The sequence below is a fragment of the Actinia tenebrosa genome, unplaced genomic scaffold, assembly GCF_029948245.1.
Source record: "Actinia tenebrosa isolate PJP-AT-01 unplaced genomic scaffold, QUT_ActTen_1.0 PGA_scaffold2__45_contigs__length_23673736, whole genome shotgun sequence".
Lineage (NCBI taxonomy): Eukaryota > Metazoa > Cnidaria > Anthozoa > Actiniaria > Actiniidae > Actinia > Actinia tenebrosa.
This window is the reverse complement of record NW_028292579.1, coordinates 21,945,444-21,961,617: the sequence shown is the minus strand read 5'-3', so window position 1 is coordinate 21,961,617 and position 16,174 is coordinate 21,945,444. Positions and strand designations below refer to the sequence as shown.

The following is a 16,174-nucleotide window of genomic DNA, read 5'->3' as shown; positions in this document are numbered from 1 at the left end:
CAGTGGGTCGGACGATACTCCACCAACACCCACGACTTGAGTATGGTTATTTAAATAATCCTCAAACCATTTCAACTCTTTAACTTTACTCCCAATAGCACACAGTTTCGTCAGCAAAATAGAGTGTTCTATGGAGTCAAATACTTTACGCAAGTCTACAATTTACTGCACCAGTCAAGTGAACCTGGTCAATATTACGCCTGATTGTATCAGCGAAAGACAGCGCTGCAAGAGTGGTAGAGTGCTGTTTTCGAAATCCACATTGATAAGGACTCAGTGAATGATTCTCTTAACTAGCTGAGAGTGCACAATTCTTTCAAGCAGATTTTGATATTACTGAAATTGATACACACAGGATTTTCGTTTGCCATGATACACATTTATAGATACACATTATAGAGGAATGTATTTATTTACGTCGCGAAGAATAAACGTAATTTAATATTACACATTAAACATCCTTTTTTTAATGATATTTTCTTCCACAACAGGGATAGAAAGATGCTTGTAGGAAGATGTCATGAAGCAGGGCAACAACTATCTGTTATATTACAAGGTTCAACAGGAAAGTAAGTAACTAATATAACTATTTTAGAACCTATTATTTTATATCCTTTCACAACCCGCTAATGTATAACGGTGGTTAAATAATGATTCAGATTTTTTTTAAATCTCGCGATGGGTTTTTTGTTATTACTTTATCCACTTTGCTAACCCACAATATTCAAAATTGGTGTCAATTGGCTGTTATCGTAAACATCCAATGAAATAAGGCGACGGAATGATGAAGGACCAGGCGCCTTCTTCAGTAGAGAGTTTTTAAGCCTAGTTTATCAACAATTATGAAGGATATATTTTTTCAGCACAAACCGTAAAGAAAATGCTTCTAGATGAAAACGCAGGCGCTCTGTGAAAGAAATATGAACACCATTTCAGTGCACACTGTAAAGTTAACCTAGCCAAGAATATGAATTATTCACCCCCACAAAACAATAGTGACTCACACCTAAGTTCCTAATTAAGCACACTCCTAAAACAAAACAAAAAACGCACGAGAAGCAAAATAGCCGAAACATCATTGCTTTAAGAGCAATATAGCCTTGCTATGACCTTAAAGTGAAATACACGATCGACAAACACTTTCTTCATTCTTGGGTTACCTTGGATTATAAACTATGAGGAGATATAGATGTTGTTTAAAAGTATTCAACGAAGCTTAATCTTAGTTACTTCTTAGAATTGAATTGAACGCTATTTACTATTGAGCACGAGGAGCTTTAGGCGACTTAAAGATGAAATAACGGACTTTGAAAGTCCGGTAAATCGCAGCATGTGATGAAATGTGATCTACTTTCCTATTGTTTTATTTATATGCGTAAAAAGGATTAACGAATACGATGCCGGCCAATGTTTATAGTCTTGTCAACACGAACCCTGAAACTTGGTACTACCTATCGAATCTTGTCAACACGAATCGTGAAATTTAAGTCCATGTTCGAGTTAATAATGATAAAAACAGTGAAAGCGCGCTCAATTCAAAGGTCACGGGGAAAAAACCGCTGTGTGATGAGGCAGCAGGAGTGCTTCTTGCTCCTCGTTGATCGTGTTCTTTAATAACCCTGGAAAGCGCTAGTACGTCAGTCACAGATGAAATAGGTGGTGGAACACGTAAAACATCGCTTCAAACGCAATTTCTAGACGAAATCGTAAGACTTCCTGGCACGACTTGCTGGATGAAAATGGCGATCTAAAGAACACGTATTCAGTTCGCCACAACATTTGGGATAGTCAAAGGATGGCTCAGGCAGCGAGATATGTAGGGATTTGGCAGAAAAAAAGAAATTAAATTAAGACCACCATCGTGGACCACATTAATTCGTGCGATCTAGCACATTTGGGTTTCAAGGCCACTGATGTCAACAACATGTTACGATTGAACAAGATACATCAATAATCTCGAAACGCAGTTGGTGAAGCTTAAGGACGAAATCAATTCTCTCAAAGACTGTACTTCAAAGTATGAAGTAGCGACGGCAGCTCTAAAGGGGAAGAACGCAGACCCCATCATCACTGGTAAAACTTTGCCGAGCGCGCCTAATCATTCAATCAATTTCCAGCCAACTACAGAATCTGAAAAATCTGATCTTAATTTGCAGAAAAGTGATTTGTCGCCTAACCTTAATGAAATCTATAACAGTAAGGAACTTCGGCCTATACAAAAAAGAAGAAATGTTGAAAACCGTACAAAGTCCGTATTTCCGAAGAGGTTCAAAATATTTGTGAAGGCCATCGCGAGTCGATTGGTAGTATCCTTGGACACCGAATCCTTGTTGACGATGAAAGCGTTCTCAACAATTTAGATGAAGTAGTCGATATTGTTGCAGAACAAAAAGGAATCAAGGAAGGCTAAGAGGCAGAATGCCTGACAATACATGCTAAATATCACACAACTCGGCCGTGGTGGAGTAAGTATGCATGTATGACTTTTTTTTTTTAATAGCCTGTTCTTGAACTCTCTTTTAGCCCGAATGTGAAAAGAAATTCCCCTGGTGCTTCCTTGGATTGCCTTGCATATAAAACAGCCTGGCGGCAGCAGGACAACTTAGCTTGCAATTGAGGGCTGTTCGTTCTGTGAGAACAATTCTCCTGGTGCTTCCTTGGGTTGCCTTGCATATAAAACAGCCTGGCGGCAGCAGGACAACTTGGCTTGCAATTGTTGGCTGTTCGTCCTGTGAGAAGAAATTCTCCTGGTGCTTCCTTGGGTTGTCTTGCATATAAAACAACCTGGCGGCAGCAGGACAACTTGGCTTGCAATTGTTGGCTGTTCGTCCCGTGAGAAGAAATTCTCCTGGTGCTTCCTTGGGTTGTCTTGAATATTAAAAAACATATCAAGCTCATGCACAATAAAATGGACTAGGGCTTGTAATGGTATGATATTGTCAAGTCGCTGCTCTCGATCTCTGCGATTCTGCAGTCTAACATTTTCATATTTTCTCTTTCTCCAAAGTTTTCTCTTCTCATTGCTCTTATTCTTTCGTTGTTTCCGCCTTTCTTCTTTCTAGATGTACTGGGCTGGTAAATATTTAAAACTTGACTAACCATGGCCAATTTCTTTAAAATTCTTAAAACAACTACAGCCAGGGTCAAATGGTGAATGACTGAGAATGAAGTCTGTCAGGAATACTCATTTGGTAGCTGGTTAAACGATAACTGGATTTCGTGGTTGAAAAGCGGAGAATACATACTGTAGTAAGGATGCAACTTATTTGTATCATATTTTCTAGATAAATATTCCCAAAGTTTGGTTTGTATATATCATGAAATGGATAATAATTTCTTCGAAACCACTAATACAACTATTAGTACCGGGAAAATGTCGAGAACAAGAAACCCTTGCAACAATCACAGGGTTTATGAATATTCTTGAGTGCTGTTACAGTAATTAAAAATAGCCAATTCCGCCTGAAGTAAGACAATTAATTTCTTGTGCCTATATCTTCATGCTAGTATTGTATTTCAATCATGATCTGATGACAAGCTATGTTCATCTAATACTTGACAAGCCAAATTAAAATTTCACGCGAACCAAACGCCTTTGAGATGGATTAGAAGAACCCCTACCTAGAATTTTTATACTGGCCTAAGCTCCTCGTGTTGAGCAGCCAAAACGTAGGTCAGTGGGGAACGGTGTGTCATGCGTATGGTAACTGGGATATGCCTGATGCTAAGGTCGCATGCCGTCAACTTGGCTTTACTAAAGCTGTAGGAGCTTGGTACTATGGACGAGGGACCGGTAAAGTATGGTTAACCAATATGCAATGTACAGGCTCAGAGGCCTCGCTTGGAAGCTGCACTCACAATGGATGGGGAAATGTTCACTCTAGCTGCAATGGTCACACATATGATATTGATCTCGCGATGAGTTTTTGTATCGCTCTTCCATCGCTCATTTTTTTTCTCTTTTAACCACGAAGTTAGAATGTAATTCCTCTGGCCATATAATTTTCAAATGGCAAATTCTACTCTTTTCTCTTCTTTGTTCTTTTCTTTTTCTTTTCCTTTTTGTTTTTCTTTACCTCAACGTTTTTCTCTATAACGTTGACCATATGCTGTTTGGTTGTTCATCCCTGTTTCTTAGGGCAACCATATGCATCAAACCAATTCCCAGTGGCTAGACCGGTAAATCGCCAATGGGGAACTGTCTGTGATGGCATTTGGAGTTCAAATGATCTGAATACAGCTAAGATTGTATGTAGGCAGCTGGGTTTTACCAAAGCTGTTGGATATTAGTACCGCGGACGAGGAACAGGTAAAGTATGGTTGCACGGCGTGTATTGTTCAGGATCAGAGTCCTCACTAGGAAGTAAATCGCCTATGGGGAACTGTCTGTGATGGCAGTTGGAGATCAATTGATCTGAATACTACGAAGGTTGTATGGTTGCATGGCATGCATTGTTCCGGCTCAGAGGCCTCACTAGGAGGTTGTACTCACAATGGATGGGGAAGTGTTAGCTCTTACTGCAACGGTCACACATATGATGTTGGTGTCGTGCTGGTATTGTATCAAACCTTATCACACTGTATTAATGAAGCTCAATCATGGCTAAAAAAAAGTGATATAGTCTACATAGACAGGGCGATGTGGAAAGTGTTTATTTGTTATTGCCGCTTTAATATGAATGTTGCCATGCAACCCACAGGTTTAGAATCCTTTCTGGAAACGTGTACGCATAATGGACGGAAAATGATAACTCATATTCATATGCAACACTCATACGTTGGATGGTGATGTGGAAATTTGAAATATAGAAGCACGGAGTTGCTATTAATATATTAGTTTAGGCTTCAGGGTATGCAACCATTATTCGGGGATTCAGTGATTCCCTCAAATTGGGAACAGTACTGTGATTATTAGTATAGGTAATAACACGGTTTCGAGTTCAATTTGGGATTAATTTGCAGGAGTGTGTTTTTTGAAGAGTTGACATTGCACGAGAACGTCCAGGGTCAATGGGGAACAGTTTGTGGTGACTGGAATAACTGGGATATGGATGATGCCAAGGTTGCTTGTCGTCAATTTGGTTTTACCAAATCTGTAGGACGTTGGCTCTACGGACGAGGGACGGGTAAAGTATGGCTGTACAGCATGCAGTGCTCAGGCTCTGAGTCCTCTCTAGGAAGCTGTCCTCACAATGGATGGGGAAGTGTTGACTCTAGCTGCAACGGTCACACATATGATGTTGGCGTCTTATTACTTTATAATATTCTCGCTTGGTCATCTACCAGTTGAACTGATTACAATCTGTAGTAATAACGCCCTTTTTTGAATAACTGTTTAGTTTATGCTTTGTGAAACTGTAATTCTGCAAATGACCTACCTTTGGCTCTTTTAATCACGTAATACACAGATGGCAAGTAGTGCTACCTGATGTGTAAAATTTTTCTTGTTTTTTGATATGCTTGACTCAGAAAAATATATTGATAACATATTTTCTGGCTGTTAATCCTTTTCAATTATTTGAGCAACCATATACCGATGTTTTAATGCAATCCATTATGTATACTCAAAAGAAGAACTCGGGGCAAACCCAGAGTTTTTTGCAGATAAAGGTGTCGGCGGCATTATACAAGTCTACCACAGTGGTCAGTGGGGTACAGTGTGTGATTATGGTTACTTCGATATGAATGATGCGAAGGTCGCATGCCGTCAACTTGGTTTTACCAAAACTGTAGGATACTGGTGGTATGGACGAGGGACGGGTAAAGTATGGCTGTACTATATGAGATGTACAGGCTCAGAGTCCACACTTGGAAGCTGTACTCACAATGGATGGGGAAACGTTTGGTCTGGCTGTAATGGTCACACATATGATGTTGGTGTTGTGTTGGGCATTTTAAATGCATTAATCAATATTGCAGTTATAGTAGTTTATATATATGTTTATATTATACGAATTACCGAAATGGAAGTTTGCAGGGAAGATTATTTATGGGTGAAAAGATTAATACTGGAGTTAATTGTATAATACTAACAAATACCATGGACATTAAAGACGATGTTAGGTTTCGTGGTTGAATGCAAGATAGCATGTAGACAAGTTTTACGGAAAATCTAACAAGATTTTGGTATGCCATATTTTGTTCAGGTTGAAAGACCTCAATTTGAACTTTTTTTAAAAATTTGTTTTACATTGCTAGATACTGTTTTTGCTTTATGTAATGTTTAATAAAAGAGCAGGAGTGTTTTATCGGGTATAAAGCACGAGGCGTAGCCCAGTAGTTTTATACCCGATAAAACACGATCTGCGAGCTTATTGAACGGCTTAAAAAACTCATGATGTAAGTTCTCATATTGTACCGAATTCTTTAAGAAATGAACCAAGTTTGATAGAGAAAATCCAAGTTAAAACTTATGCAAATGAATACTATATCAGATATAAAACCTCCTTCACGGTCATGATTTCTATTGTTTCCTTTATGAATTATTAATGAGTTTTTTAAGGAATGTTAATGTCAATTTCTTTTTTGTGTCGTACTGATCTAAAATTTCAATAATTGTTTCGGCTTTCTGAATTGTAAAGCGCTTTAAAGTGTATATAAATTTCATAAAAAAATAATGATAATAATAATAATAATAATAATAATAATATTATTATTATTATTATCTTCGTTTATTTAAACTTTCAGTATGCGTAATACTTTATTGTACGTATTATTATTATTATTAATATTATTATTATGGCAGTATATTACGCACGAATGCCTAGGTTACTGCAGTGACTGGGCCTGAGGTCACGTGGCCAGTCACTGGAATCTCTTTAAACAAAACCTAATAAACTCTTAACTAAAACTTACTGAGTTAAAATAATCAAAAATAAGAAATATTAAGAAATTCTATAAAAAATATCACAATAAATATTAAGTGCAATGTCTCAAAATCCTGTTGTCTGCCTATCTAGAAATAGATATATAGATATATATGTCGCTCAATGTTTGCCCGAGTCTTTTTATATTTTGATATAATGTTATATCAGTGTGAAGAGCTGGACTCGTGTTTTGAGCTATTAACTTATTTTACAAATATGTTTTCATCGATAAATAAGTAATTTGTACATATATTTGTTATTTTATATTCATAATCTCATTATTGTTTTATTATGGCTCAGAAGCCTTTACTTTGAATCTGTTTTGACAGTGTATGGGGAAATGTGAACTCTTACTGCAACAATCACAAATGGGATGTCTTTGTACTATGATGTATATATACAAAAACAATCTATACAAAAATAATATAACTTTATAGTTACAGTAAAAACCCACATAAAAGAACACCCATTTTTGGAGTTGAGGCTGATTTTGTTCTTATTTAACTGGTGTTTACTGAAAAATCAGCCTGAAGGTGTTCTTAAGGTGTTCTAAAAATAAATGTTTCTAAAATATATATTACAGTATTACTATATAGACTACCAATATGTAGATGATATCAATGTGTAAGTTCAAAAATGTTATTTTAAAAAATCTTGACTGCAATAATAACTGTACCAAAACAGTAGAAAAAGAAATATTGTCGGGTCAGGCTTGGAGTCTGCTACTGATAATACTGTAATCGAAACCGTCTCCATCCCCCCCCCCCCATCAGCGTATACAACAGTACTGATGAGGAGGCATAAATATTGATCTTGTTTTTTTAAAAGGACACTTTCTAATTTTTCAGGCTGATTGTGTTCTTATTTATATGGTACTTAAAACGCCCAAATTCAGGCTGGGTGTTCTTAACCCACTTGTTCTTTTCAGGTTTTTACTGTACTCCATATCTTTATTCATCTATAATCAGCTAAGCTATATTGGAGATGTAACTGAATGGATTTAATTTTTCTTTCACCCCTTTTTACTCATCCTTGACGCCTTTTTTCACATCCTTAATGCCTTTTTCTTCCTAACAGTGATAGAAAGGTTCTGCTAGGAAGATGTCATGAAGCAACACAAAAAGTATCCTGTAAAAGGTTCAACAGGAAAGTAAGTAACATAATTATTTTAAAAACCTTTTCTTTTATTCCATTCTCAACCCGCCAAGTTAAGACTGCGTAATATTTTATTAGAAGGTGTGCAGGACCTTTGATTAGTTTAAAAGCTTTGTTTTGATCATATAAAGTTTGAAATGTTAATGACTATTTAAATCCAGCTACCTTTGACAAAACCCCATCTTTATCTAACAATTTTGCTATGGACTTTTATGGCCTCAAAGTGCCACTAAACATATATTTGCTTCATTCTTGGTTTATTCTCAACAACAAACGTACAACCAACAACAAAGAACGAAAAAGAAAAACTGTTCTTCATAGAACTGATTGCACGAAGCTTAACCTAGTTAATTAGTTTTAAAAGTTTGTATTTTGTACTTTATAGTTTACTATTAATAATTGGATATCGAAATTAATAATTGGATATCGAAATAGACTCAAGAAGTAGTCGAGGCATATTATATATTAATCAATTTCTTAATATACATAGTAGTCGCAGAGCACGATAGTAGAGTTAGCAAAAAGCCTTTTGGATTACTTCGAATGTTTAATTTGAAACAGTAGCAACTATATTACTGCAAGAGATTATTTAACATAGAAAATCTCCAGATGAACTGAAATCTTGTCCCGCAAACAGCTATGTGTTTTAAAGAGTACTGCAAGGATTAATAGGCACTTTTATTGTATTTTCGACAGGCATTAAACAATTGAAACAATTTATAAGCAATTTTCCGTGATCACAGTTTTAATTCTGAGATATTCTAGCAAATGTTTTGACCTTGCAGTACATAGCAGCGGTAACTCTGGGAAGGAGAACGAAGTTATCCCTCTCTTTGAGCGAGACATTAACGGGAAACAGTCTGCCATGGTGCCTGTGATATAGGGGACCTGCTAAGGTTGCAATATCTTTTTCATAGAGAGTAAACTAATTCTTTTCTCGCAACGACAAACAAAATAAGCTTCTGATTCTTCAACATATATATTCCCTTTTCTTAGATTTAGGTTTGGGTGGCATTATGCAAGTGTACCACAGTAATCAGTGGGGAACCGTGTGTGCATATTATTCTTATCACTTTGATATGAATGATTCCAAGGTCGCATGCCGTCAACTTGGTTTTACCAAAGCTGTAGGATATTGGTGGAATGGACCGCTGCAACGGTCACACGTTGGATGCTGGTGTATCACTATATGTATTTGAACACAACATATGTAAATTGCACACTTTTCATTGTCACTCCGTCATCTCGGTTGCATTTCTGTTACTAGGAAGGTTAGTAATTTGACCCGCTTTGTAACAGGTACCATCACTCAGTTTATTGAATAACTTATTAGATTACGACCCCATTTATCTTTAACTCCAAATTTCCAAACGGCGCAAGGGTTCAAATCGCTAAGTTTCAAATATTTAATTATTGTTCACTGATATGTTACCCTTTGTTATAGTGTTTACTAATATGCTTAACTAGGCAATGTATGTTTGATTATTAGTTTTAGGTCTGATCTTTTATTTGTAGTTTTATTATTTCATAACTATATCGCTCAAAACAAAGCCTTACCACAACTATCAGTTATGCAATCAATCAAGACATTTTAATTAGAAAAGACAAACAACAGTATTTCATCTTAACATAATATTACATATTCAAAGTTTCGGTGCCAGAGCAATGTGCACCACAGTGGCCGTCAGTAATGCAATCAATCAAGACATTTTAATTAGAAAAGACAAACAACAGTATTTCATCTTAATATACATATGACATATTCAAAGTTTCGGTGTCAGCGCAATGTGTACCACAGTGGTCAATGGGGAACAGTGTGTCATTACAGTGGTCACTGGGATATGAATGATGCAAAGGTCGCATGTCGTCAACTTGGTTTTGCCAAAACTGTAGGATATTGGGTCTATGGACAAGGGACGGGTAAAGTATGGCTAGACGACATGCAATGCACAGGCTCAGAATCCTCAATTGGAAGCTGTACTCACGATGGATGGGGAAACGTTTACTCTGGGTGCAACAATCACCAATGGGATGTTGGTGTCGTACAATTTATGATTTACAAAACCTAAGTGAATAAAGCTAAAGTGGTATAATGACTATTTTTTCAGTCCTAACGGTTGTAAATTAGTGAAATCATGGTTAGATTTAGGACATTAACAGCACTTAGTCCATTGAATGACTGAAATGAATAAGTTTACTTTTCAGATCAACGGGTTTGTCAGTGCTTAGTTCCAAATATAAAAAAGTGACATCTAACGTGCCGAGTTGGATTAATAATAGGTTGAAATAGATTAAAGGAGTGGTGAAAGTTTAACATATGTAAATTGAGTTCGTGATATCCGTGAGTAGTCCAAAAGTACGATGGTAGAGCCAAAAGCATTTGGTCTCCTTCGATTATTTGAAACAATAGCGGTTAGGAATGCTTACTCGAAAATTCATGCTTTCAAGAGCTTTAAAGTATGCAGCTAAAATTTTGAATACTGAATAATGTATAAGAACAGCGCATTCCAAGACCAAAAAGCATTATTGATCTCGTTTCGAAATAAAATGTTAACATACATCGTCGATTGGCTCTCTATAAGTAGCTAGTATATCACAATTATGGTTGATGCATATAGAATAGTGTCTTATGATTGGAGTATTGATTCTTTGAGGTTCAGGATCATTTTCTTATTCTCTGTTATGCGAGCTGTTCTAAACTACCGATAATGTTAAACTTTTTTCAAAGTGAAATACACGACTCTTGGTGAAAAATCGATTTATTTTTCCTTTATCCTTAGTTTAAACTCTGATTACGACCAACTCATAACAAGGCACCCGACCTATGCTATCATCAAAGCTTGAACTTAATATATAAAGGAAACGATTGAGAGATTTTAAACAACAATTATCTTTGAACTTTATCTCTTCATTATAACTTTAAAAAATAAAATATGTTAGCATTCTGAGATGAAATTTTTATTTTCTTATTAACTTGCGCGAGTATGTACGTATGTTCATCTTGTTCGAGCGAAGTTTATTATTTGTTTTGTGCCACCACAGTCGCTGCCTATTGGGAACAGTGTATCATTGGAATTGGTGTGACGTTGGTGTCGCCTCAATATTCATAGACAGGAGTCAACAAACTGTTTCACACTTATTACATATAGTGAATTGATGAACCCAACAAAAATGACCGTTCGCCAACAGGATTGGCTTCATAGCTAAGGTTGGTAGAGCATCGCACCGGCATCGCGTCATCGCATCATTTTTTCAGGTCTTTCTTTACAGCGTTCGCTTAGATCGCTCATTCACTGTGATGATCAACACATTTCTATCATTCTTAGGTTTTGTTCAAGGCTGAATCCTGTTCTTTTTCCACAATAAGCCAACCAATAAATATATTAAAATTATTTCCTCAAGAACCTTTTTATTTTTTTCTTGCTTTCACCAAGGCTGTGGGATATTGGTAGAATATGGCTGAACTATATGCAGTGTTCATATTTCGGAGATTTTGTTGTATGCATAACGGCTAGGGAAACGTTGACTTGGGGATGTTTGACTTCTCAACGCCTATTATCCATATACATTTTAAAATATAAAACAAAAATTATAATATAAATATAAAATCAAACATGGTCATTGGGGAACAGATTGTAACATTTGGTAACAGTGTGCAAGGAATCGCATAATAGGATTTGGTTGACTTGCTTTCGCTAAAACTTTTCCGGACTTTGTGTGTGATTGCGCAGGTGGTTATTGGTACTGGGATACGAAAGATGTTAAGGTTGTATGTCGACAACTTGGTTTACCAAAGCTGTAGGAGTTTGGATCTATGGACAAGGAACGGGTAAAGTATGGCTGTACCGCATGGGATGTTCCGGTTCAGAGACGTCACTTGGAAGTTCTCACAACGGATGGGGAAACGTTTACTCTGGATGCAACAGTCACACATATGATGTTGGGATCGTTTGCGGTACTAACTGAAGCGAAAAAATATTAATTTTATTTTTCTTATGTCTTGTCGATAACTTACGTCGTCGATTGGCTCTCTGTATGTATCTAATATCTTGTTTCGGATGCAGTGCACCAAAACTAAAATGAGTTATTATTATTTATTTTTCTTTAGACAATATTACATAAGACCATTAATGCATCTCGGTCTTGGAATACGCTATTTCAATAAATCAATCAATTTTTAAATGATCTATTTTAGTTATCCTCTCTGGATAACCAGTCTGCATGTTATTCCCAATATAAGTCAAGAACAACTATGAAGGCCTTGATTGGTATAACTCCAAGTGGAGCCACAGCTTTTGTCAGTGAGATGTACCCAGGAAGCATATCAGATAAGGAGATAGTGAAAAGAAGTGGTTTGCTGGATACCTTGCAGTCTGGTGATGAAATCATGGCAGACAAAGGGTTTTCAATTAAGGATGAGTTAGCATCTGTTGGAGCCACATTTGTTATGCCCAGATTTCTACAAAGCAAGAAGCAATTTAACATTGAGGAGGCAGCGCATAACAAGAAGGTTGCAAGTCTACGGGTTCACGTCGAACGGTGCATGGAGCGAATTAAGAATTGGCATATCTTAGACAGGAAACTTACCATTACTTCAGCTCCACTTGCTTCAGACATAGTTATTGTTTTGTCAGCTTTCACCAATTTTTCACCCCCTTTAATATCTTAATTCATTCATTTTTTCAAAATAGAGGGGTTTTCAATTTACTTGCAAATGCACTCCAACTTTTTTGTGTTGAATTTATGACTTTAAGAACAGTGTTTACGCTCCAACCATTTTAAATTTATTTTTATTTCATTCTATGTACTTTCTTATAAAAAAGGTCAATGAATGAGTGTTTCAGAGTTTCCACTGTAAAAACTATCCTTATAATAAAAACAAAGTTCAATTCTACTGAAACTGCATATAAATGAATTACAAAAGTAGTAGTTGCAAATGAAAAATTAACAAATGCTTCATGACAGTTTATTACTAACATTTTCCAATGGTTTTCAGATAAGTGTCAATAAGTTGTTTAGAAGTGGTTTCATAGTAAATTAGGATAGTTATCATGAAACTAGATCTAGATTTGTCTTGAAGTTGTTTCCATATTTAAAATTCGTCGTCCCTGTCCATACTTTATACTAGGATACACAATTTCTGGAAGCATGTACTTATCAAACAATAACTTTTAAGTTAGCTTAAAAGCTTAGGGAGGACTTCATCCCAAAAAACAGAATTAAACTTAGCTCTCTCTATTTACAGTGTGCTATCCAATGAGCCCTTTACAACAAAATCATTCCATGTCTTGCCTGTTACAAACATCTGATGTTGGACTTGATAATAATATTTGTGCTTTGTATTAACTTCAACACAATCATTGATAGAGACACAAATTCTCTTTCGTACTAGTGCATCTGCGAGTGTTTCGGACTCATCTACTTGAATGAACTTTATTTCCAGCAAACCAGTCGATTCAGAGTTACCATCATGTTTAGTGATTAAGCTATCGGGACTTGCCCCAAGGAAACCATGTGTTGAACTAACAAAAAGGCCACAATCTTTCACAGCAACACTTAGACCATTCTTCTCTTTCTCTTTGATGTATTCATTGATTATAATTGGCTCTTGTTTAAGACCATCTTCCATTGCTTTTGAGGAATAACCTTTCTTGTAACCCAAAACTTCTTCAACTGCTTTTGTTGGTGAAGTTGATTGTTTTAGTGAGGCACAACGGTAAGCCTTAGAGGCAGTGATCCTGTATTTTCTATGGTTAAACCATTCACTACACTGCGATTGCTTTCTAGTTTGAAGCTCAATGTTGTGTACTTTTTCTTCTGTTATTTGTAGTTTATCAATGACAGCTTCACATCTCTTCTGGATTTCTGATAGAGATACAGGATGGACTTTAATTGGAGAGATCAAGTTGAAATCACTGATTGACTCTTTATCATCTGTAGGTTGACCATCACTTCTTAATGGCTCATCATCATCATTAGGGGGCAGTTTGGAATAATTATGGTCTAAGCTTACAGCACCTTTGATGTTATCTGTTGTATGTCTTTGTAAGATATGACTAAGACCAATAAGTTTACCAGTCTTGTCTTGAAAATCAATAACTTTAGAGTAAATGTTATAAAGTTTTGTATTCTTGTTAGTGTCAGTGTTGTGGTGACTAGCTGGTCTCACATCATGTCCAGGTGAAATAACTGGATGTCTTAACTTCTTCTCTTTTCCATGCTCATGTTTACGGAACTTAAAATTTGCAATCGGTACGAGATCAATTTTGCGCTTCCTAGGTACATTCCATTTGCATTTTTGAGAAGTAGACGCCTCTTCATTTTCTTGCTTCTCCCTGACTTTACAGAACTCCTCTAGGGAGAACAGTGTTGCTGCAACATGGTTACAGCGTCCATCTATGCCAGCTGGGCATCCACAGCATGCTTTCTGCACAAGACCATTACTTCTTACTACTATTTGACATAAATATGCAGATGATTTCTTCATAGATGGCAATACTTGTGGCTTGATAAAGTATCTTGTTCCATTTTCACCATTGCATGATTTCACAGTCAAAACATGTCCTGATTTGTAAAAATTGAAGCCTTTGACCAACGGTTTAGCAGTGGATAACTGCTTTTTAGCGCCAACACAAGTAACCATATAAGTCCAAACAGTCTTAAATGTGATATTTGGAAGCCCATCAAGCGATTCAGTAAACCCAGTAGTTGGTAACAACGATGTACAATCAGGAGTATGCTCCTCTAAAATGCCAAGTTCTGCTTTCTTTAGCGCCAGGTGCACGCCACCATCAGGATCTCGTAATTCTTTCTTATCGAGTCCACATTTCATGTAATTCTTGACCCTAAAGATCAATGAAGCAAAATGTAAGCATAAACTATCGATTAAACAGCATTCATAATGCGAATAGTTCGTGATTCATCAATCAAAACATTTAAGGAGGCCAACAAAGCTTCAACTAACCTTGAAACAAGTTCGACTTTTCTTCCCGTTGTACAGGCACCTCGACATGTCAACCACCTTTTCAGCTGCACAACACTACATAATTCTGGACTTTTTTGAGGTAGTAGAGCCCCTGGAATGTCTGATTCAGTCAGAATATTGCTCAAATTTACATTACTAGTAGTTAAAGACGCCATTTCGTTCATGCTTATGTAAAAGCCGTCTACCCACGCTCTCTCCAGGCCTAACACGGCCATTCTAGTGCCCAGGGCGCCACTCGATTTTGTAGCGGGCAATCTAGTTGAGTTGTGGAAATCATTAATGTAAAGTAAAAAGAGAAGAGGTCCCAGAATTGAACTCTGTGGAACCCCACAATTGATTTGTAACGAGTCTGATTTAATATCTCCTATAATAACATATTGTTTCCTTTTAACCAAGTATGATCTAAACCAGTCATATGCTATTCCTCTTACACCATAATATTCTAGTTTTTTGTAGTAGTATCTTGTGGTCAACTGTATCGAAGGCTTTACTAAGGTCTAGGAAAATTCCAGATGCATAATATCCGCTATCGATAGATTTCTGGATTTTATCTGTGATTAAGAGTATTGCCATTAAAGCAGAGTGATGACTTCTGAAACCCAGTTGTTTATCATACAGTAAATTATGTTTGGTAATAAAATTTAATAATCTCTTATACATTAATCTTTCAATTATGCGATTAAATACAGACAATAAAGATATCGGTCTATAATTATCAAGGCTAATATGAGAGCCCTTTTTAAAGATAGGGATGACACAGGCCAGTTTGAAAAAGAAAAATTAAAGATTGACTGGAGGGGTTTAGATATTCTATCTTTTATTAATTTTAGTATATAGACTGGTATGCTATAAGGGCCGACAGCTTTGGTAGGATTTAATTTATTTATTTCTTTTCTATTTCTTTGGTTGAGACCGGATTAATTTAAAAATGAATCTTGAATTTTTGAAGGCATGAAACTCATAGGAGATTTATTGACTGAAGGAATGGTTGAAGTAAGATTATGACTAATGTTAATTAAAAAATGATTAAAAGCATTTGCAATAGATTTACAATCAGTTAGTTCATTGTCATTTACGAGAATTTTGGATGGTATATTGTTTCTTATTGGTCCAAGAGAAACAATGCTTCTAATACCCCTCCAAACATTCTTAATGTTTTTCATATTCC

At 36.2% G+C, this 16,174-nt stretch overlaps 1 protein-coding gene, 1 long non-coding RNA gene and 1 pseudogene across 2 annotated transcripts; 2 read left to right on the top strand and 1 right to left on the bottom strand.

The window, feature by feature from the left end:
- The first annotated feature begins 490 nt into the window (after positions 1-490).
- On the top strand, positions 491-9,113 carry LOC116286322 (uncharacterized). Its single transcript, XR_004195951.2, has 3 exons — positions 491-569; positions 7,944-8,016; positions 9,018-9,113. It is a non-coding gene; the product is annotated as an uncharacterized LOC116286322 (long non-coding RNA).
- Positions 9,114-11,792: 2,679 nt separating this feature from the next.
- On the top strand, positions 11,793-12,690 carry LOC148909606 (uncharacterized). The gene is made up of 2 exons (XM_089034209.1): positions 11,793-11,969; positions 12,217-12,690. The coding sequence occupies exons 1-2, from the start codon at positions 11,793-11,795 to the stop codon at positions 12,688-12,690; spliced, it is 651 nt and encodes a 216-aa protein (XP_088890335.1).
- A 394-nt stretch (positions 12,691-13,084) lies between these two features.
- On the bottom strand, positions 13,085-15,221 carry LOC116286324 (uncharacterized; annotated as a pseudogene).
- Positions 15,222-16,174: the final 953 nt, after the last annotated feature.